The 21,673-nt window shown below is 41.6% G+C and overlaps 1 protein-coding gene across 6 annotated transcripts in view; it reads left to right on the top strand.

Moving 5' to 3' along the window:
- Positions 1 to 21,673, top strand: part of lsamp (limbic system associated membrane protein) — an 869,619-nt gene that overhangs the window by 800,580 nt on the left and 47,366 nt on the right. For all 6 annotated transcript variants that reach the window (XM_035385108.1, XM_035385113.1, XM_035385110.1 and 3 more), the window contains one exon: positions 21,088 to 21,219. In XM_035385108.1, the coding sequence (XP_035240999.1) occupies positions 21,088 to 21,219 (132 nt within the window). The remainder of the gene's footprint in view (positions 1 to 21,087; positions 21,220 to 21,673) is intronic.

Raw genomic sequence — 21,673 nt, 5'->3', positions numbered from 1 at the left:
AGCTCTCAAGCTCCTTCATAAAGGTCTCTTCTCCAACGCTCGCAGTAATTTCATGACTGAGGAAACATGCAACCAGGAGCACTGGCCGCACTGATCTTTTGGCGAGACAGCTTGCGAAAGCCAGATTGCTGCAGTGGCATTTTCAAACGTGAGAAAATGCATTCCTTCTGTGGATGTGATCATGAGAAGTGATAGAAAGGGGATTCTCGCGGCTGAAGTGAACTGGAGACTCCTGCTGATTCTGTCATTGAGAATGCCTTGAGTGAGGGCGTGACTGAGATGCAGATGTCCTTTTGCTTTTTGTGTTGATTACACGTAAAGGCTGCACAGAGGGGCCTGTTCCACTGTGTTTCCATACAGCCACCGTCAGCCCTGCCTCGGCACACAGCAGCACGGTCGCGTGGAAAACTGCTACTGAGATCTGGACAGTGCAGACACACAGAGACACTCACACACACACATAAAACACACACCTATGCACACACACGCACACACACATGCGCACACACCTATGCACTCTCTCTCTCACACACACACACCTTAGCACGCACACATCTAAGCACACACACACCTATGCACACAGTCAAGCACATATGTTATTTGTACTGGGGGCCAGCATTAGAGCTGGAGAGTATGTCGTATGAGCTTTTATTTTGGCTCTGCTTATGCTGAGTGATTTGAAACAGGGCTTCCTGAGATTGTGACTTGCAGCCTTGAGCATGCTCATCTTTGTGTGGATCTCACCCCAGATACCGTTCGCACCCCAGGCCCATGTCAGGTGGAGAGCTGCTACTGCCTCGAAGCTTTCCTCTGACCTATATCTGGAGTGCTGAGACTGTCTTTGTAGTCACTGTATTGAGATTGGATCTGGTATCAGCTTATGTGAGGACAGAGTCACTCGGGGATTTGTGGTCATGGTGGATTGGGTAACTGGCTTTGCTGCTCATGGAAGTGACTCAAGCATCATAGGCATGGTAGTCCACTCACTCACATGTCTGCAATTAAATTTTAAAACCTGATAAATATTTTGTGGCTTTGCATTTCTGGATCAGAATTTTCCCTTTCCATACAAATTGTATCAGGTCCAGGTTTTCAGTTTTGTCTATATTTCATATTGCAGCATGGTGGAGTTGTCCTTTCCAATTTACACTCAGAAAATGGGAGGGGAAAACAGTGTGTGTGTCATATTGCCACTATATTTCACAGAACCAAGGAGGTTGGATCTGACTTTCAGCTCCATCTCCCAACATAGTGACTTGTCGTGGAAACAAATGGTGAGAAACGGATAATGAGAAAAAGATAAAGGTGCCAAGCACACTCTGCATATGGTCAGGCAATGTTGTTTGATGAAAATGTGCAATGAAAAGATTTGTCTTGATTTGTCCAGCATTTCTCACATGCATTTTTTATTTTTTCAATGTGATTTCTTTTTATTTTATAGATATGCATTTTTGCTAAACAACGTTGCCCAAACATATACACAGAGTGCGCTTGAAATTTTAAATTATCGGCTTTGGCTATACGCACCTGCGGCCACATTTATTGATCAAGCATAACAATTTCATTTTCACGTTAAGAAGCAGATAATAAAATGTGCTGTGAAAAGATGTTGATTCTCTTTACATAGTGGATGAAGGCTAACTTGCCGCTCATGGAGTTCACTTTACAGACAAAACATTGTGAAATTGCAACAGCGAGTCAAGGACCTCTATTATTTCACTGTGAAGAATGGCAGGACTGAGGATAAGGGGATCGTCTGCATATCCCAAGGTTTTAAGGAGCTCTTCTTCAGAAAGCTCCTCAGAAAACAGCAGCATGCCAAAGCCCAGGCTTTTCATGTTCATTTGTAGACTTTCAGAGCATTCATTTCTCTGTCTTCTCCTCTGTCCACTGTGTGGGCCTGATCTTCGTGACTGCAAACTGTGTAGTCTTGCTGGTCTCACCTGCCAGAATGCAAATGGGTGGTTTCTATTCTCCAAAAAAGCTGGATGGTCTCTCTTGTTCAGGGTGGTCTCAGTTCTACAGAAAAGAATGGCAGTTTTCTGCAAGAGAAAAATTGGGTGGTCTTCTACAAGAGAGAAATTGGGTGGTCTCTCTTCCCTAAGAGAGAAATTTGGTTGTCTCTCTTTTCCCAGACAGCCACTGGGGGGGTCATCTAAGCTATTTCAGCAGCAGCTGCCAAATATGTTTAAGAAGCAAATTTGTACATCATGACCTTATTAATAATAAAACCTACACTCCCTTTACTAAGCCTGAAAAATAAAACACTGAAGACCTCTTAAATTATGCAAAGGTTTTAAAGCTTTCATCTATAGATCCATGAGTGAACAGTGTAAAAATGTCTCCTAGAGTGAATTTTGAGATGTATACATGCATAAAACATGTTTATTGAACAGTAGAGCAGACCATTGTTATTTCTGCTGCTCACTGAACTACAAATTGCCCTGGATGAACCAAAGTCACTTTTACAAAATGTGAAACAGTTGCTCAGGTCCACCCCTATAAGCACACAGTTAACATATTATCAACCACCAGTAAAGTTCTATAAATATATTCTCATCATACTATCAACCACCACTGTAGTACAGTGAAAAAATAACATATTACCAGCCACCAGTATAGTCGCATGCCACAGATATTATAGAATATTTTCTAGTAGTACACAAAATAAAGTTCAATGCACTTTGTCTAATATGGACCTTGGAAAAATAACAGACACTGAAAGTTGTTATCATCAGGGTTCACAGCAATTTTACATTTTGTCCTTTACCTTGTTTGCTGGGAAAATATGGAAGTTGGCCTTTGTTTTCTCCAGTAAAACCGGTTAGATTTCAATGTTGTTTGTCTTCTGAACACTTGATGCTGTATATATGTGTTTGGCAACAGCTGGCCTCCATACCATCTTTCACAGTGATTTCAGACCCTACAGTGCCTCCTGTATTTATAATTCATTATTATATTTAGGTAAGCAGAAACGTGCAGAAGTGGCTTGTGGAAAGAAAAAAAACAAACCCTTTTTATTTAAAGCATGACTTTTCTGCCAGCCTGGACTTAAGGCCATATGACCAGCACACCGCACAGTTCCAAATCCATCAAAAGAATGCTGGGCAGTGCTACTTCTGGCCAATCAGATCCACGGAAATGTAAGACATGCCCCTCAATTCAATCAAATGCACTTAGCCATTTTAAGGGCATGTGCAATTCAATCAAACCAGAGGTAAGTTGTTTCAGATTCAATCAAACAATCCTTACAGCTCTTTAAGACTGAGAAATCCAAGAATCAGGGCTGCGGTCCAATCTGTTAAATGTTCTGTTCTCGCAAAGTTCTCTTGTGAACTTCCCTTGGAGGCAGCATCAAAAGAATGCAAGTAGACACTCAAACTGATGGGGACAAGACTGCAAGCTCCAACCAATATCTCAGTGTCTATTATGGCAAAAAAAGAAATAAAATGAATGACAATCAATTTATTGATAGACAACAAATATGTTGGACCCTTAAAATACCTTATAAGCGGGAATGGGGAAGAATACATTAAAATGTATGTTACAAAATACCTCCCAGTCAAATATAAGAAAGAAACATCAAACAGTGGAAGTATAAATCAGGTCAGGCTAATTGGAGAGTATTAGTTGCCCATAGAGTGTGTGTATGAGTGTGTGATTAAATAGTTTGTGTGCCCTGTGATGGATTGGCGGCCTGTCCAGGGTGTGTTCCTGCCTCTCACCCGGTTGGAATAGGCTCAAAATTCAAAGTCAGTGTTCTAGAACTCCATTGCTTTCAGTTACCAGTAGCGATTGATACACCAGAATTTGAATTTGAATGTTCAGTTGAGAACATTCTAATCACATATTTTTGTTCTTACACCTTAAAGAGTTAATAATGAAGACGAGGGAAACAAACACTGGTCACTCACAATACGTTTTTCAGAGAAACTGCAATTTCAACTTCTAACAGTAGAATTAGCAATTCAAGTATTGTTGGGTTTACAATGTTCCACACAATAAAATGAGCAACTCGGGAGTTTTTTGTGGTGGTTTTGTACTGAATAATGATTAGGGAGTTCAGCTTTTTAGCAGACACCATACACAGGGTACATGTACTGCAGCTTGCTTCCTGGCGATCACAGCAGTCAACCAGGCTACACTTAGTTGCTTTGTTCAGGCTGAAGCATTCCTTCTGCCTACAGCATTCTTTCATTCCTTGTAGTGTTACATAATATTTTTTTTTCCAGTGAATGCAAGTTGCTTGCCTCATTTTTATAAAAGTAGTAAGTGATGTCTTTTGTTCTAAAAATAATGGCAGAGTTTTTTCACTAAATAATGAAACGATATGATATTAAATGATATTTACTGTAGCCTGGCCAATATTACCTGTGCATTTTGCATTAGTCACACTTTTTCCACATTTTTAAATGCCACACTTTTTTTAGGCATGCCTGTTGTTTTAATTCCAGCCATTCTAGTAAAACATGCAGACATTTGTTTTTTCAATCGACACCATATTTCAAGTACAGTGTTACAAAAAGGTTATTTCACAATGAATTATTACTTGTTTGAATGGATACTCTTAAACAAATGTGGGAACTAACAGGCAGCTGAAAGGCTTTACATAAACAGTGATTGTCTCTTTAGAATGTGGAAGCACCTCTGATGACATCAAATGTGTGCATGACATTTAAAACTTGCATCATACAATTGCCAGGTGTGAAGTTTCTCTAAGGAAGCTATTTCGAGCAACAATTCAAATATCAAGCAATATTGAACAGTGTGAATTAGCCCTGCAACTTCAAAAACACTGCAAACTACAGAACTGATTGCACTTGCAAGCAAACCTGCATGTCCAAACTGATATCTAGCCTTCACAATCACCACTGGGATTTAGTTTTAGTTTTGTTTTGCTTTGGTCTCCTGCTGATGCAATCTCAAATACTCACCAGAGTGTAAAGATAAAATTAGGGAAGGTATTTCTTAAGGTCGGGAATTGCACTCAGAGGTAACAGTGAATTTTGCCCTCTTGGGCCAGTTTGAAGGGCTGAACGGGGAAGCACCTGTCCATCTATCTGTGGAAAAAGCTTCCGCCTTCATTTGTAACATTGCCCTAGAGCCTCCCTTATTTTTATACCTCATTGTTTTCTCCTTTTTCTCCTTGTTTGATTTGATTATGTGAGACGTCCTGTGATTTTCATTGTAATAATGCTTTTAAAAGAAACACTCCGGTTTAGGGGCTCATCTTTGCAGTGTCAAACTCAGAAATTTTATGTGACTTGACGCCATTCCATGGGGAGAGGAGTTCAATGGAAGATGCTGCAGCAAAGCCCCGAAATGGTGTCAGCAGCATAATGTGCAAAAGACAGCTCAGCTGAAATGGTAACATGCTCAGAACTTCTGCAATGACAGAAACTTGGGTATCACCTACTGTATTTGTCAATTGTCATTTGTCAGAATACCAAAATAATGTGATTTTATTTGAACGGTCCAAGGTGGAAGTACTCAATTATTGATTATGATTGTATATCATAATCTAGTTTAATTCATCTGCTTTAAAGGGAGAAGGACATAACAGGAGAGCTCTTAACTCTGAAGAGGCAAGTATTCTGTCAGAACTGGAAGTTGTTCCAAGTAAAAAATCAACAATAATTACAGGAGAAAACAATGAGCAAGTCCAAAGTAAATTTGAAAATGAATCAGGGCCATTTTAAAATCCTCACTAAATAAATGTCAATCCCTAATTGAGTCAATTTTACATGATGGTGTTGGATAAGATGCACAATAAAAAATAACTCACCAAACTGTACCTGTGCACATACTGTACACATTCTGAATTAAGATAATAATTATTATTACAGCATAACCTATAACTCGTAATGAAAATAATCTGTTTTCTTATGAAAGGTGTCCGTAGGCTACTAAAAAGACATACGTTGAAATATAAATGTTTTTAAATAGATTTAATTTGATTAATTTGTACCCAAATGAACCATTTGTGCCGACACATAGTCACACTACATAAACACAAAAACACCTGATTGTACTTATCAAGGTCTTGTAGTTAATGTATTAAGTCAGGTGTCATAGTCCTGATCTAAAACAAAAACCTGTACCCACTTTGCCGCTTTTCAGAGTTCATTGGCCACCCCTGTTCTTAAGCATGGTACAACACCAGCCACAACTAGTCATGACATACTATATGTATTTCTATAATGTATGCTGTGATAATTTAGAGTTTTCTTTGTTCGCCATTTTGTAAAATTCACAACATACATTTTATGACCGTGTAATAGTGAAGCGCAAACACGGTGTCCAGCCACATTGGGGCACCAGGGAGAGCGCAAACGCAGTCCCCAGCCACACTCATGCACCGCAAGGATGATGAAAGTGGGGAAGGAGTAATTGCTCTGAAAGAGGTGATGTGAGCGAGATGGGAGGGGGGGGGGGGGGTAAAGGGGGAGTAAATGGAGAGAAAAATTTCTAACCAAAACAGAAATAATGGCCTGTGAGATGCTCAGATAGAGTCAGATCTTTTGTAATAGCAGCTGCCGGTGCCATTACAGCCCAGATCTGGGAGCTTATGAAGGCAGAATATTATTCAGCTGCAGTTATTTAACCGTGTTGTCTTTCAGTGCTCTACGCTACGGCTTTATGACTGGTCGAGCTGAAGTCCAACTAAAGCTTGCAGATACAATCAGGCATTCCACACCTGGCTATAAAATGGCCTGGCAATCTCATTCAGGAGATGAACTTCCTGTTAAAAACTGGCTTAAAGCATTCTTGCTTAGTTTTAAATTTATTTTTCATCTGGATAATTATTTATACTAAACTGCTGTTATCTTTTCTGCATTTTCCTAACACCTGCTCTGCTTTCAGGATGAAGCTTCAATGATTGATGTTGAAGGGGTGCCTACAATACATAACGTTTAAGTCATGTTATTAAATGTCTGGGTGCTAAATGAACTACACTGGCAGCCTCGTTGATTTTTGGTGTAACAAGTAAAATATTTAATTACTGTTTTCACAAAATAAAAATTAATTCTTTTTAAACAAATTCACAACCCCCACACAGTAGATCCATCATTTACAGAAGGAGAAGTGCTGAAAGAAAGTAATTAAGACTAAAACAGATGTAACTCAATGAACTTAAAATAATGTTAAAATTCGAAATGCATTTCTAGCCATTCTTTCAAGTTTTATTTTGGCATTGCCAAGATATTTAGTCTCTTATGGAACAGCTTTCTTTATTGGAAAAAATTGTGAGAAATCTTTCGCTCACAAAAGTCCAAGTTTGTATAGCCGGGAGGTTTTGTGTCAGACATGAATAATTGCTGCAGAAGCAGAAGGACATGAAAGCCATTCAAATAAAGAATAATTGCATACAGAACATATGTGGTTTAGATTCAAAGGTAGCTTCCAGGATGGATTTACACATGGACTGCATTCTGCCGCTTGATCCTGTTCTGTGTGAGAAGGCGATGCAGAGTTTTGCTCTTATATAACATGATTAAAGTAAACTGTGACTCCCCCCTGAGAGGGACACAGGCACTGGCAGGATTATGGCTGGTAATACTGAGTGTAACCCTGTGATTAGCATCTGCACAGAGACCCCTGTGATTAGCATCTGCACAGAGACCCCTGTGATTAGCATCTGCACAGAGACTGCTGTGATTAGCATCTGCACAGAGACTGCTGTGATTAGCATCTGCACAGAGAATGCTGTGATTAGCATCTGCACTGAGACCCCTGTGATTAGCATCTCCACAGAGACCCCTGTGATTAGCATCTGCACTGAGACCCCTGTGATTAGCATCTGCACAGAGACTCCTGTGATTAGCATCTGCACTGAGACCCCTGTGATTAGCATCTGCACAGAGACCCCTGTGATTAGCATCTGCACAGAGACCCCTGTGATTAGCATCTGCACTGAGACCCCTGTGATTAGCATCTGCACATAGACTCCTGTGATTAGCATCTGCACTGAGACCCCTGTGATTAGCATCTGCACAGAGACTCCTCTGATTAGCATCTGCACAGAGACCCCTGTGATTAGCATCTGCACAGAGACCCCTGTGAGTAGCATCTGCACAGAGACTCCTGTGATTAGCATCTGCACAGAGACTCCTGTGATTAGCATCTGCACAAAGACCCCTGTGATTAGCATCTGCACAGAGACTCCTCTGATTAGCATCTGCACAGAGACCCCTGTGATTAGCATCTGCACAGAGACCCCTGTGAGTAGCATCTGCACAGAGACTCCTGTGATTAGCATCTGCACAGAGACTCCTGTGATTAGCATCTGCACAAAGACCCCTGTGATTAGCATCTGCACAGAGACTCCTCTGATTAGCATCTGCACAGAGACCCCTGTGAGTAGCATCTGCACAGGGACTCCTGTGATTAGCATCTGCACAAAGACCCCTGTGATTAGCATCTGCACAGAGACCCCTGTGATTAGCATCTGCACAGAGACTGCTGTGATTAGCATCTGCACAGAGACCCCTGTGATTAGCATCTGCACTGAGACCCCTGTGATTAGCATCTGCACAGAGACCCTGTTATTAGCATCTGCACAGAGACCCCTGTGATTAGCATCTGCACAGAGACCCCTGTGATTAGCATCTGCATTGAGACCCCTGTGATTAGCATATACACAGATACCCCTGTGATTAGCATCTGCATTGAGGCCCCTGTGATTAGCATATACACAGATACCCCTGCGATTAGCATCTGCACAGAGACCCCTGTGATTAGCATCTGCACAGAGACCCCTGTGATTAGCATCTGCACAGAGACCCCTGTGATTAGCATCTGCACAGAGACCCCTGTGATTAGCATCTGCACAGAGACCCCTGTGATTAGCATCTGCACATAGACTCCTGTGATTAGCATCTGCACAGAGACCCCTGTGATTAGCATCTGCACAGAGACTCCTCTGATTAGCATCTGCACAGAGACCCCTGTGATTAGCATCTGCACAGAGACCCCTGTGAGTAGCATCTGCACAGAGACTCCTGTGATTAGCATCTGCACAAAGACCCCTGTGATTAGCATCTGCACAGAGACTCCTCTGATTAGCATCTGCACAGAGACCCCTGTGAGTAGCATCTGCACAGGGACTCCTGTGATTAGCATATACACAGAGACCCCTGTGATTAGCATCTGCACAGAGACCCCTGTGATTAGTATCTACACAGAGACCCCTGTGATTAGCATCTGCACAGAGACCCCTGTGATTAGCATCTGCACTGAGACCCCTGTGATTAGCATCTGCACAGATGCTAGAGTTACATGGATTAGTTGAATATGACCAGGGCTTGTGGCTTTTATTATGGTAACATGGCAATGATTTATGTATGTGTTTTTGGTCATAAAAGTCTGACTGCTTTTAGAAAGGTGAAGTGGATGGAATGTTAAAATGTAGTAGGCCATGCCAAACCAACTTCATCATTTGCACTCATTTCAACATAGTTTCATTCAGGTGTGCTGAAATGTGAGAGAAAATTAAAAATTTTACAACACAATTACAAATAGAACATCAGGCTAAATTCATTTAAAAAGATTTATTATCATAGGAGTGAACATCCACGGCAAAGTGGTGAGAGATAAGTGCTGGAATTGATCTTATCTAGCCACACTAAATCGTGACCAAGACTGAAGGTTGCAAGCAGACATGCATCAAATTAATCTAATTGTGGTTAAATTTAGTCTCGCTCAAGGACCCTGGCATGCAGTGGGATTTGTCAGTTTAGTTTTAACACACAACCGTCTCACAGGCTATATAAATTCACCCATATGAGTCACCGTAAAAGAATCAGTGCCTTAAATTTGTCCTGAAATGACGCAGAGAAGAACCTCAGGAAGCATTTTGTTGCATTTTATGAAGCGTGTATCATCTATCAATTCAGTTCATTGTGCATCTTCTCCGCTGCATATAAAGGTTACACTCTAAACACAAAAGTGTTGTTTGGCCTGTTCAATTAGAGATCCAGTTTCGTTCTGCAAGAACAATAAGATCGGTTCAGGTAAAGGGAGCACATTTGTAAAAAAGCTGTCGTGAGCATTTCGTGCTCATTCATTCCCTTCACTTCAAACACACTGCAAACACAGTGTGCTTGTTTCAGTCCTAGCTTCTTCTGCTATGAATATTACTTTATCTCAGGATTTATAAAAGCCTAATTTTCACAATAAATAAAATGGAAATTAAATTTTAATGAAATTATTCTTGTTACATGTATTGCTAGACATCCACACTAATTTTTTTTCACACTTGTGATAAATCAATAGGTCAGCTACTGTAATCGCACCTACACAGGTATACAATTAAATTTAGATTAAATGTTAAATGTATTTATTTTTTAATTAATAAAGTTGGTAATGTTCTCTCTTCTTAAAGCATAATGAAACTATTATGCCGGTATTTCATTTTGGCAGCCACCAGTAGTTTTGTTTTCAAAGGTGCTGACTCTAGCTAATAATGTAATTCTAGAGAAATATTTATTACCATATTGGCTGTATCATGTTTACATTTGAATGCAGTTTTCACAAGAAACAAATCATTTTGCCTCCTGTACACATTAACCAAGATATATAAGCCCTCTTCTCAGAGGTTAATTATGGTAGGATCTATTTTCAAAACAACTCATAGATTTAAGATGATTTTCATTTTAATTCTAATAATAACCACTGATGGGTCTAACTATTATTTTCAAACTGAATCTTAAGCAAATATAATCTGTGACTCCATCTTAGATTGAAGGATATCGTGTTTGACACTGCCTTTCCTGTGCTAGCTTTAATCAGAGAGGACACTATGCTGGAAACATCAGAGGGGACATCATGCTACAGAAGACCAAATACAGTATCGTGGATCAATCACACAAATACATGAGGTGCTTATTGCTAACATCAACAGATCTACTTAACAGATGCCTTAACATGTCATTATATTCTGTTGCTCAGCTCAGAGTCTGAACCGTCTGGATATAGAGCTTCAGGCTTAGTCCTATGACTAATTTCATCAGCTGTCAACCACTGGTTAATGCAAATTAAAAAGGAAGTGTGAAAATGCCCTTAATTGCATCTACATACAGTATTCTTTATGTTGTTACACTTAATGCGTTGCAGGTTTAGCCAATAGGGCACAGTTCTTTTCCTTTTGAACCCTCCACTTTCACTGGCTCAGTAAACCCCTCTCTCACCATGCATCACCCAGGTGGGAGCTACACAGTGGTGGTTGAGATGAGTTTCCCTCCCTTCTTTATGAAGATCATGAAAATTATGATGAAAATAATGTTTAGATATAAATATATTCCATTAAATTGTGTCCATACTGGCTGCTGTGGTGCATGTGCATTATACACATAAAAGTTTTCTGAAGACAAATATGCCTCAAAACTCTACTGAAGTGAGCACTTAACCCTAATCAAATCTCCCCTCCACATAGATAAAATTGTTATACGCTAACAATTGCTAATATTCAATTAGTGATTGTTCACTTTCATAGCTGTTTGCTGACACATTATGACTTATGCCCATGGAAACTACATGCTTTGTGAAATCTAATGGGTTTTTTTTAGGGCAGAATGTCATGAAGAGGAGCTATTCCTGCTTTTGTCGTTGGCAGCATGTCAGAGTGGGTGTACTTGGCCAGAGCAGAGCTGTGAGAATTGGAGACAGAGAAACGTGTGATGGTGAGAGTGGCAGCTCAGAGGATTTACTTTAACGACAACAGCACTCAGATGGAATTTGAGAGCAAATCTATCACACACGAAGCATTGAATATCTAATGACATGTAAAGCAGCTAGTTCTTTCTGTTGTTGTTTTCGTACTGCGAGTGCTTGAGACATTCATCATAACAGCAGGTAACAATGTATTAGGCTACCCTGCTCCAGTTTTAAATATGAAAAGTCCTAGTATCTCAGCAAATCCTGAATAAGAAAGATGGCTCTCTTCGCTGTTGAGTGTGGAACCCAGATTCAGTGCCGTCATGAAGTTGCTTGCCGGGTAAATACGACCCTGAGGAACAGCAGGAACAGCAGGGCCTGACAGCACTGAGCTCCCACTAGCAGCTCCGCCTCCTGCAGGCTGCGCCACCAATCCCAGCAGGGCGGTGATGTGCGAGTGACAGCTTCCTACTGCCTGCTTCTCACTTGTCTCACAGAGACATAATTTATGAGAATGCAAGTTCAGGCTAATAATATTATTATTATTATTATTATTATTATTTAAATAAATAAATAATAAAAGCCAAGTATTGTGCACCAGGAAGGAGAAAATAAGGCTGTGCAAAGACACACATAGGTTCACAGCTGCGATTCTGTGCAAAGTTCAATGGTTTCATTCTTGAATTGAAAAGAAGTTGAAACTGGTCTCAAAACCTGAACATGAGAATCGATAGGCAGACCCTTCGTGTCACAGAGCACCACCTGTAAGGACAGCAAGTGGTGAAAGAGTACAAAATATATTATGAGGTCTATCTTAGTCCGTAAATGCATTGATGATCTGTATTTCAGTATACACACATCTTTTGAAAGCAGTTATAACTCAAATAACAGTTGTAACAAAATAGCTTACATGAGCTGATGCTGGAATTGAACCTGCAACCTCTGCACGTGAAGTTCAGTCACATTACAGCCTTCACCATACATTGCATCGCTTAACAGCATTGGAAATATGGTATTGATGAATTATAATGCCAGGCAATAATCTAAATTACAATGATAATTATTTTCTTAAAGCATCTTGTGAACCTTCGGGACTTGCTTGAATGTGAAGTGCTTTATATAGCACCAAGTTTTATACTTCTGCTTTTCTGGTATTTTTGGTATCGGAGTTATAGCACCCCATATGGTTAAATCAATGCCATGACAGGTTTGTGTAATTGTCTTGTATCCACCTGTGTATCTATCACATTGTGTGGGTTTTTTTTTTTTTTAGTGTGCAGACTAAAGGACTTGAATTGGCCATGAACTAGAATTGTGGTCTCCCTACCTCTGGCAAGTCTCTGGTTTTGCATAAGGGCCAAAGGAAATTCAAAGAAAGTGGTCACCTTTCTTGCTCTTCTTCCTTTGCATTAATTATGTATGACACAATGAAAATATATTGCATAATGTACATGTCACCTTTTCAATGGTTGAGTAAGTTTGAAGCAGGTTACACACTGGTGGGAAGAGAGAAAAAAAAACATATCAACTTCAAAAACGAAGTCCTCAAATATGACCTAATTTTACTCGAGAGACTAAGGACCTTTTTTAAATATGTTTGACAATTTTATCTTCCGCCTAACAAATACCATATGGTGTTAAGCATTCTAATTTGACATTCTGAGCAATTATGCAGTGGTTGGACAAGTAATCCATATTGACCAATGCAGGCTGTGATGCACTTGGAATTTGCCCTTTTCCTAGAGCATTTAATGCGGCTGACCTCGGTAAATGCTTTTTTTCTGCGTTTGTTCAATCGCCCATTTCCTTTTTGTTAATATTCACCACGATTCCCGCTGTAATCTTCCTCCAGTGCTCCTTTATGCTAATGAGCCTGTAAAGGTTGTAGTGACAAAACATGGACACACAATTCTATCAGCGTAATGAGGCCCTATGAAGCCGCTTTTGGCAGTTAATGGCCGGTCATTATTGGGCTTCATCAGAGCGAAGGGAAGTTTGCACAGTTGCTTGGCAAACACTGTAATGGGTGGAGTACGCAATGCGCATCACTGTGAGAATGCTGGAGATCATTCTCACCGGTATATTCGCAGGAGTGGTGCTGAGACGTTATTATTATTAACCTGTTATTAAGCTGCGGGGCTTGTGCCGGGGGTAGGTCCTGTGTGTATGCTTTTCGGCTGGACCAAATGTAAAAACATACAGATCTATGAAAAAGTCAGAAAAAAATGGACATTTTGTGAGGAAGGGAACTCAAACAAACACTGAGGAGTAAAATTATTAAGAAAAATGGCAAGCACAGTTGAGGCTCCTTATCATGCAACAGCTACAAATGATTTACATGCCATGCTAACGACAAATACCCCAAAGTGTTGACTAGAATCAACCAACTGCATAACCACGTCTAAATAGTTAGCAAGTTTACAAATACAATGGTATTTCAAGTTTTTTGTTGCAAAACATTAAGTGAGCTGTCATAAGATATTTTTTGAGCCAGGGTCTTGCCAACTTTCATGTCATGCTATGCCTTGTCTGAGCACTATTTAGATTTATTTATTTTTTCATTTATTTTTTTCTCAGAACTTTTTTGGAGATGGACAAGTGCTGAATGAATAACATTAATTGAATACTTGCCTGTCATTGTGCTCGATTCATTTTAATTTGGCGCCCAAATTAAAATGTATTGTGGGAAATGTGACATAAAAGAAACCACTGAGCCACAGATGAGGCCGAATGACCAGAAAATCGACCTTTTCAGTATTTTTGGAACAACTTACTATCTCAATTCATTGGACCATTTTAAATACATGATTTTTTATTGAAGTAGCCATGGTTATTGGAGTTCTAAATATAAAAATAAAAAAATAAATAAAAATGACATGGAGCTAGTTCAATATCACCTTTCTCATCAAGCAACCCCAGGATTGCACACCTAAAATGTTAGTGGTGTCTTCCTCTTCCAGCTACAATGGCAATAATTGTTACTGAAAAGTTGACAAGCACACATTGCATGGCTTTTAAATAGACTATGCTGAATTACCACCAAGTTTCAGTTTAAAAAAAAAAAATCCCTGCTTATTGTGAGTGTTAATTTTCTGCCATCTTTCTGAATTGGACATGCCCTGTATTGAGCTGCATTTGCATAAAAATGTATCATTTTGGCAATGAAATTTAAGTAGATAATGCAATTTAAATATGCTTGACCCAGACAGTACACTGTGTCACTATTTCCCTGGTAGTGTAGTTATGTGTGCTTTCCACCCACTGTGGGTGGTCTGAGAATTGTAGGTAATATTTCTGGTAGCTGTGATGGTTCATCGGTTGCAAAAGCATCGCAAACCTTTTATTCATTCTTTCCAAAAAAAGATTTCTAAAAAAAGGAAATAAAGAATTTAACTATGGATGAATCTTCTCTACAGTCTCAAACATCCAAAGCAAGTTACATGCAAAAGTATTGGGACAGCTCCACTGTTTTTGTTTTGGCTCAGCTCTCCTAAAATGGGGCGACTATGTATAAAAAAGGGCTGCGATTCCTACACGGATCACCCAATATGGATGCAAATACCATTAAATTAAAGCTGGCAGTCTGCACTTATACCTCATATTGTTCAAACACAATGTACTGGATTACTGAGCCAAAATAAAATTGTGTCACTGTCCCAATGCTTTCACATTTAACTGTATATATAGTCAGTGAGAGAGAACGAGCGAGAGAGTGGGAGAGTGAGAAGGAAAGTGAGAGAGAGAGATAGAGAGTAGGAGAGTGCGCGCTCAGGGTGTCAGGTCGTTAATGCTCATTTGCTGGGTGCCTGTACACCTGCTCTGTGAATGCTGGCACTAGAGCCGATCGGTCCGCATGCAGATAAGGGGGAGCTGAAGCCGGGTAAAGGACAGGAGAGAGGGCCTGACAGTGCCTGCATCTGGGCTGGGCTTCATACACTCAGGCAGCCTTGCAGGATGGCCTGTGGAGGTGAACAGATTGCTTTTCTTTATCTGAATGAACCCAGGACTTGACAGGGAATGCTGCAGGCGATCGTACAGTCCTGTAGCAGGAGTGAGAGTGAGCTCTCAGAGACACACACACACGCATGCATGCACACACTCACACTCACGCACACGCGCACACGCGCACACGCGCACACACACATATGCATGCACACACACTCACACGTACACACACATACGCATGCATGCACACACGTACACTCACGCACGCGCTCTCACACGCATACACACTCACGCAAACAAGCGCACACACACACACACACACACAAACACACACACACATGCGTTACCCTATCCACGACCTACAAATGTAAAATGCACACCGCCGTTCCTGGTGCACAGGGCCCGGCTGTGTTTGGATTTTTCTGCTTGGATTGCGGAGACAGAGACTCTGGGTCTTTAACCTCCCTGCGAACCACTCAGCGGGCATGCAGGTATCAGGCCATTAGGAAGGGTGGCTGAATCTCAATTAACTCTCTCCTCTGCATCTTCTGCCAGCTCGGTCTCTTTCTTTCACACCGTCTCCTGGGGTATCAACAGGTTCACGTCACGCCCTGTGTCTCTCACAAACGCCACTGACCCTGACTGGCTGGGGCACCTGCACAGGTGTGACTGGATTCTTCCACCATTTGCCCTTAGCTGTCCACTTGAATGCAACGGTTTAATGAGCCATATAATAATGCACTGTTCCAGTGTGTGGACGGGTTAATAATAATAATAATAATGCAACATTTTATTTTTAATCTGCACCAAAACGCTGCACTGATTGTGAATAAATAAAATCAACACATGCTTTTATTTTTAATTTGATGTTAAGGGCACGTTGATCGCATTCAGGCCTATGACAGTGATATTAGGACATACTTGTAGCAATACACTTTTTACAGTTTTGTTTTAATTGTGAAGTGATGGATAAATTCATTTCGCTCTCCCTGCTTTCGTTTTTTAATTGCGTCTTGTTAAATATGTATAATCACAGTCTCTGTTCCGGTCTTGGAACTAATGGAAACAATCTTGTTTTTATTCTTCTTGTTTGGTTCCATTTGTTCAAAGTGCCAGTGTTTTTTTTTTTGTTGTTTTTTTTTCAGTGGCCTTGCGTTCTGCTTGTGTAATTTTCTGGCTTTCGTCAGCACGGCCAATGTTAAATCTGTGCAGACGCTTTTACCTTGCTTTTAGCTCGCTTTGCTGCGATGATTTGATTCTGTTTTATTGTATGAAGTAGATTGGCTGGGGCAGACGGCGCAGAGGGGCAGGCACCTGTCAAACACATCAGTCAGCCAATCAGGCTCCTATCGCGCAGACATTTCGGAGACAGTCCGTGGCGCGCAGGCGGGCGGCGTTGTGTGGGTCGGCTGATTATGCGGAGGTGACGCTCTGCTCCTCCCTTTAATGCGCCTCTTTATTTTTGAGTAAATTGCTTTGTTTTGTTTTTGTTTTTGTTTTTCTGAGCTGCGGGGTGACCTTTGAGCCTGAAATTTCATTTTCGCCTCGGGTAAATTGACAGGACCTGGTCGCTCAGTGAAGAACGCGCACATTTCAATGAGCTTTGCGCGCTGGCGCCTGCCGGGGTTCGTCTGTGGGATCTTTCCCCGTTCCCTACATGCACCAGCGGCGTGTGTGTGTGTGTGTGTGTGTGCACATCCCCCCTCCCTGCCATCTTCCTCACTCGCACGCATCACAGACTCTGACGTTGAAACAAGGGCACCGTTGTGCCCTGCCTCAGTCCTGCTTTCTCTGTCTCAGTCCTGCTTTCTCCGTGTCTCAGTCCTGCTTTCTCTGTGTCTCAGTCCTGCTTTCTCCGTGTCTCAGTCCTGCTTTCTCTGTGTCTCAGTCCTGCTTTCTCTGTCTCAGTCCTGCTTTCTCTGTGTCTCAGTCCTGCTTTCTCTGTGTCTCAGTCCTGCTTTCTCCGTGTCTCAGTCCTGCTTTCTCTGTGTCTCAGTCCTGCTTTCTCTGTGTCTCAGTCCTGCTTTCTCGGTGTCTCAGTCCTGCTTTTTCTGTGTCTCAGTCCTGCTTTCTTTGTGACTCAGTCCTGCTTTCTCTGTGTCTCAGTCCTCCTTTCTCTGTGACTCAGTCCTGCTTTCTTTGTGACTCAGTCCTGCTTTCTCTGTGTCTCAGTCCTCCTTTCTTTGTGACTCAGTCCTGCTTTCTTTGTGACTCAGTCCTGCTTTTTCTGTGACTCAGTCCTCCTTTCTTTGTGACTCAGTCCTGCTTTTGCTGTGACTCAGTCCTCCTTTCTTTGTGACTCAGTCCTGCTTTCGCTGTGACCCTGTCCTGCTTTTGCTGTGACTCTGTGCTGCTTTTGCTGTGACTCAGTCCTGCTTTCCTCTGTCCAACGTCATGCTTTCCAGAGTTGTTTGGTGCATAGAAATGTACATTTGTTTCTTTGTGTCAGGAGTGCAATGTTTGCAGCAGTTTTTCTGTTAATATTAATGATTTTAGCACACCTATTGTATATATGCCCATTGCATCCCATTTGTTCTTAGACCTGGGTTGAGCACCTTGAATTGACTCATAGTTCCGCTCAGCTGTTCTTCACCAAAATTAGCTCACTATGGGGGCTGCTGGATGGGTCATTTGGTTAAGACACCATGGTGTGGTGCATGGAGGAGCCCCAAGCCTCAGTCTTGAATCAAATGCCATTAAAAACTGTGGGTGGTAGCTCCATAGGGCAAAATGTAATTGGAGTAATTGCATCAGCCAATGTATGGGAGGGTTTCGTTGGATAGGAGTCTGCGTGTCTTCACTATCTAGTGACCCCCGCTGGTCGATGAGGTGCCCGTGGACTGCATGTGAAACCGCACTGTTAACAGGGAAAGGGCTGATGCCAATGAGAAGCAAGCTTTTAAATGATTTTGTACAGTTGCCGGCAGCCTTTCCCATGATCGCGTGTTCACGGGGCCGAGGAATACATGTGTCCTAGCTCTCATTGCACAATGCTTTCTGCAGCTGAGTGCATAGTGTGACATGTTTGCAGTAGCCTCAAACTGGCCCTGAGCATGTACAGTAGATAAGTGTGTTACATTGCTTGCTTATTCTTAGCGGCTTCTCGCATGTTCAAACAAACACTGGAGTCGGCATGGTGTGTGGCACAGTCAGCAGTACATGTACTGTACAAATCCCCCTGCTCAGTTGGGGGCTCCATCCCCGCCCTGGCACTTTCGGAGTTGCGATTCCCTTTCTCTACCTGTTACGCTCTCTGCTTTCCCCCTGTCTGAATAAAAAATGTATGAAAAGAGGGCAGACGCTTCCCCTCTTTTAAAAAATAAAATGAAATAAAGTAAAATATTTGAGCTGTCCCTTTGGATCCACCTGCCAGTCCAGGTTTGAAAATGAAATAACGCATTGCAGTAATCAGCACTGATCTGGTCTACCACCAAGACACCTTTTTCCCTTTGTTAAACTGTATCATAAAAATGTGTTCAACCAGCACAAATCTACTTAATGCTCTACCTGAATTAACATGCGGTGTAATTTCACCACTTGCTAGGCAGGTATTACACCTAAAGGCTAAATTAATTGTGCCTTTGTGAGCATGTAGAACTCTGTACTTCTGCATCATCCACACTTAGCTCTGCATGCAACCAATATTTGTTCATAACACTGACATAAAATTGAGCATGAATATATGCTGTATTTTATTTCCAAAAGTTTTGCAACGAGACAATCTTGCATCTTATTGTGAGTCAAACATTGTTGGACAAACATTGATTGAATACAGACAAAATATCGCGCAACGATAGAAAATAGCAGTAGTGCTTAAACACTTGTGCTAAAAGTTGTGCTGTGTTGGCTCAAGACCAGCATTCAGACAGTCAGGGTTTGAGTGAAAATCTTTTTGGCTGCTCGGCAAGCACTTCTCTGCTTCTTAGTTTAATGAGAGTGCCAGCATTCTGCACTGACATTGAGTCCTACCTGTGATGTCAGAGAACCAGTACATTAGACCCCGAGGGCTGAATCTGACTCAGAATGCCTGCAAACCCTACAACAGGGCTGCCCAGTCCTGTTCCTGGAGATCTATCATCCGGTAGATTTTCACTCCAACCATAAGAAAGCACACCTCCTTCAACAGCTAGAGATCTCATTCAGCTACTAATTAGTAGAATCAGGTATGCCAAATCAGGGTTGAAATGAAAACCTACAGGATGCTCGATCTCCAGGAACAGGGTTGGGAAGCCCTGCCCTACAACCCAATCAGTGAGAGAGGATCCATGTCTGAGACCTGAATCCTGTTGAGCAAACTCCATGCAGGAATTTTACCATATCTGGTTCAGTTTCTTTTGTTCTTATATTCAGCAACTGTTAGACAGCTACTGTCATGCAGAAATTAACACATTTTATTTTAAATGGAAGCAGTTGTATTTTATTAGCAAAACAAAGTAGTATGAGCACGTCAAAGCTGTGAAGTGAGCTCTTATTCCTTCTTTCAGTATATATAATTCTGGTGTCACTTAGTGTGAAAGATGACTGTTGTATAAACTTTGAATGGCCTTATTTCCATTATGATATTAGGCTACTTTACTGAGGAGCATGAATTCAAGCTGTTTTGTAAGATACATAGTATCAATGAACACTCTGAACCCTAGATCTCTTCAGCTGAATAGCCAAAGGTTGATTTACTAAAAGCAAAAATATATTCAGATTCTTGCCAGATCTGTTGGCCATTTGAGCTAGATAAATACCCATTCCCCTACCAAACTCGGTTGCATTTTAATAATGGCAGTCCTGTATTATAAAAATACAGTCTTATCGACTATGGACCTCAGCAGCTGAACACCACACAGGAGCTCATTACCATTAAAGTGATCTCTGCCGACAGCAGAATGGCCAGACGTCTCATTTCTCAGAATGTCAGTGTTTTCAAAGGGAGCAGGGCGTTGAGGGAGCAAAGGTTGAGCTCAGCTGCCCTGACACAAACCTGCCCCAAGTATGAACTCCCCCAACCCCACTCCCACCCCAAGCCAGCCCATTTATTCTGTGACTCTCTGTAATTTAATGAGTTGTCTGTTTCCCCAGCTATGCTGGCAGACAGCTCCTGCACACGGAGCTTCGGGCCCAGGGGAATACGAAGCCCCCAGCATCCCAGCCAGGGAAATGATGCTGACAGACAAGCAGGGAAATATGTCAGGAGTTTGAAAGGCAAATTAAAGAAGTGGAAGTACTTGTGTGTCTAATTAGCCGGGTTCCTGTCCCTCTGTTTCTCTTTGGCTCATGGCAGATTTTTAGCATTTGCTCTGTCACTTGTCATCCACAGACCAGGTGAGTTGCAAATGATTATGGCCATGAGACTCGCTGCAATCTGTGTTCCGTGGCCTGCCTTTGCAATGTCCATCATCCTTATCAGCTCTCTTTGTCCTTTGTCTCCCCCCTCCCCCTCCCCTGCTCTCTCTCTCTCTCTCTCTCTCTCTCTCTCTCTCCCTCCCTTCCCTACAGCGGAACCCTTGGACGGGGAGGAGTACCTGGATATTTCAGGGATCATGAGGTCCCAGGCAGGCAAATATGAGTGCAAAGCCAGCAACGACGTGGCAACCCCAGACGTCAAATATGTCAACGTCATCGTCAACTGTGAGTGTTTGGGGCAGTCAGCCTTAAACCAGTCTTCCCTCTAAAGGTGTACTGACCATGCCAAAATCATCACTAGCATCATTCATTTTACCGATGGTTCCCTTTTGACCTGTATTTGAGTGGCTCTGTCTCAATATGCTAATCAAATCACCTCAAAAGACACCAGAGTGATTGCAAATTGTTTCTTGATTATTTTTTCCCTCTTAACAAGTTATTACAGCTAATTAAACATTATTAATAGCAGTGTGAAAGTTAACTCAGGAATTGTGTTCACTTTTTTAATACTAGGAGGAGTTTTGCCTCAGCTCAAAGCGTTATTAGTTTGGTGAATAGATTAGAATCAGCAAATTATCCTTTAATAAAATGTAAATTAATCCAGAATGTAGATTATTAAGTAAGACAGAACAGGTCTGTTGGGAGGTTGATCCTGCTAAGATGCTGTTTCCATATATGA

Source organism: Anguilla anguilla, chromosome 12 (assembly GCF_013347855.1).
Source record: "Anguilla anguilla isolate fAngAng1 chromosome 12, fAngAng1.pri, whole genome shotgun sequence".
Taxonomy (NCBI): domain Eukaryota; kingdom Metazoa; phylum Chordata; class Actinopteri; order Anguilliformes; family Anguillidae; genus Anguilla; species Anguilla anguilla.
This window is presented reverse-complemented; position numbering and strand designations above follow the sequence as displayed.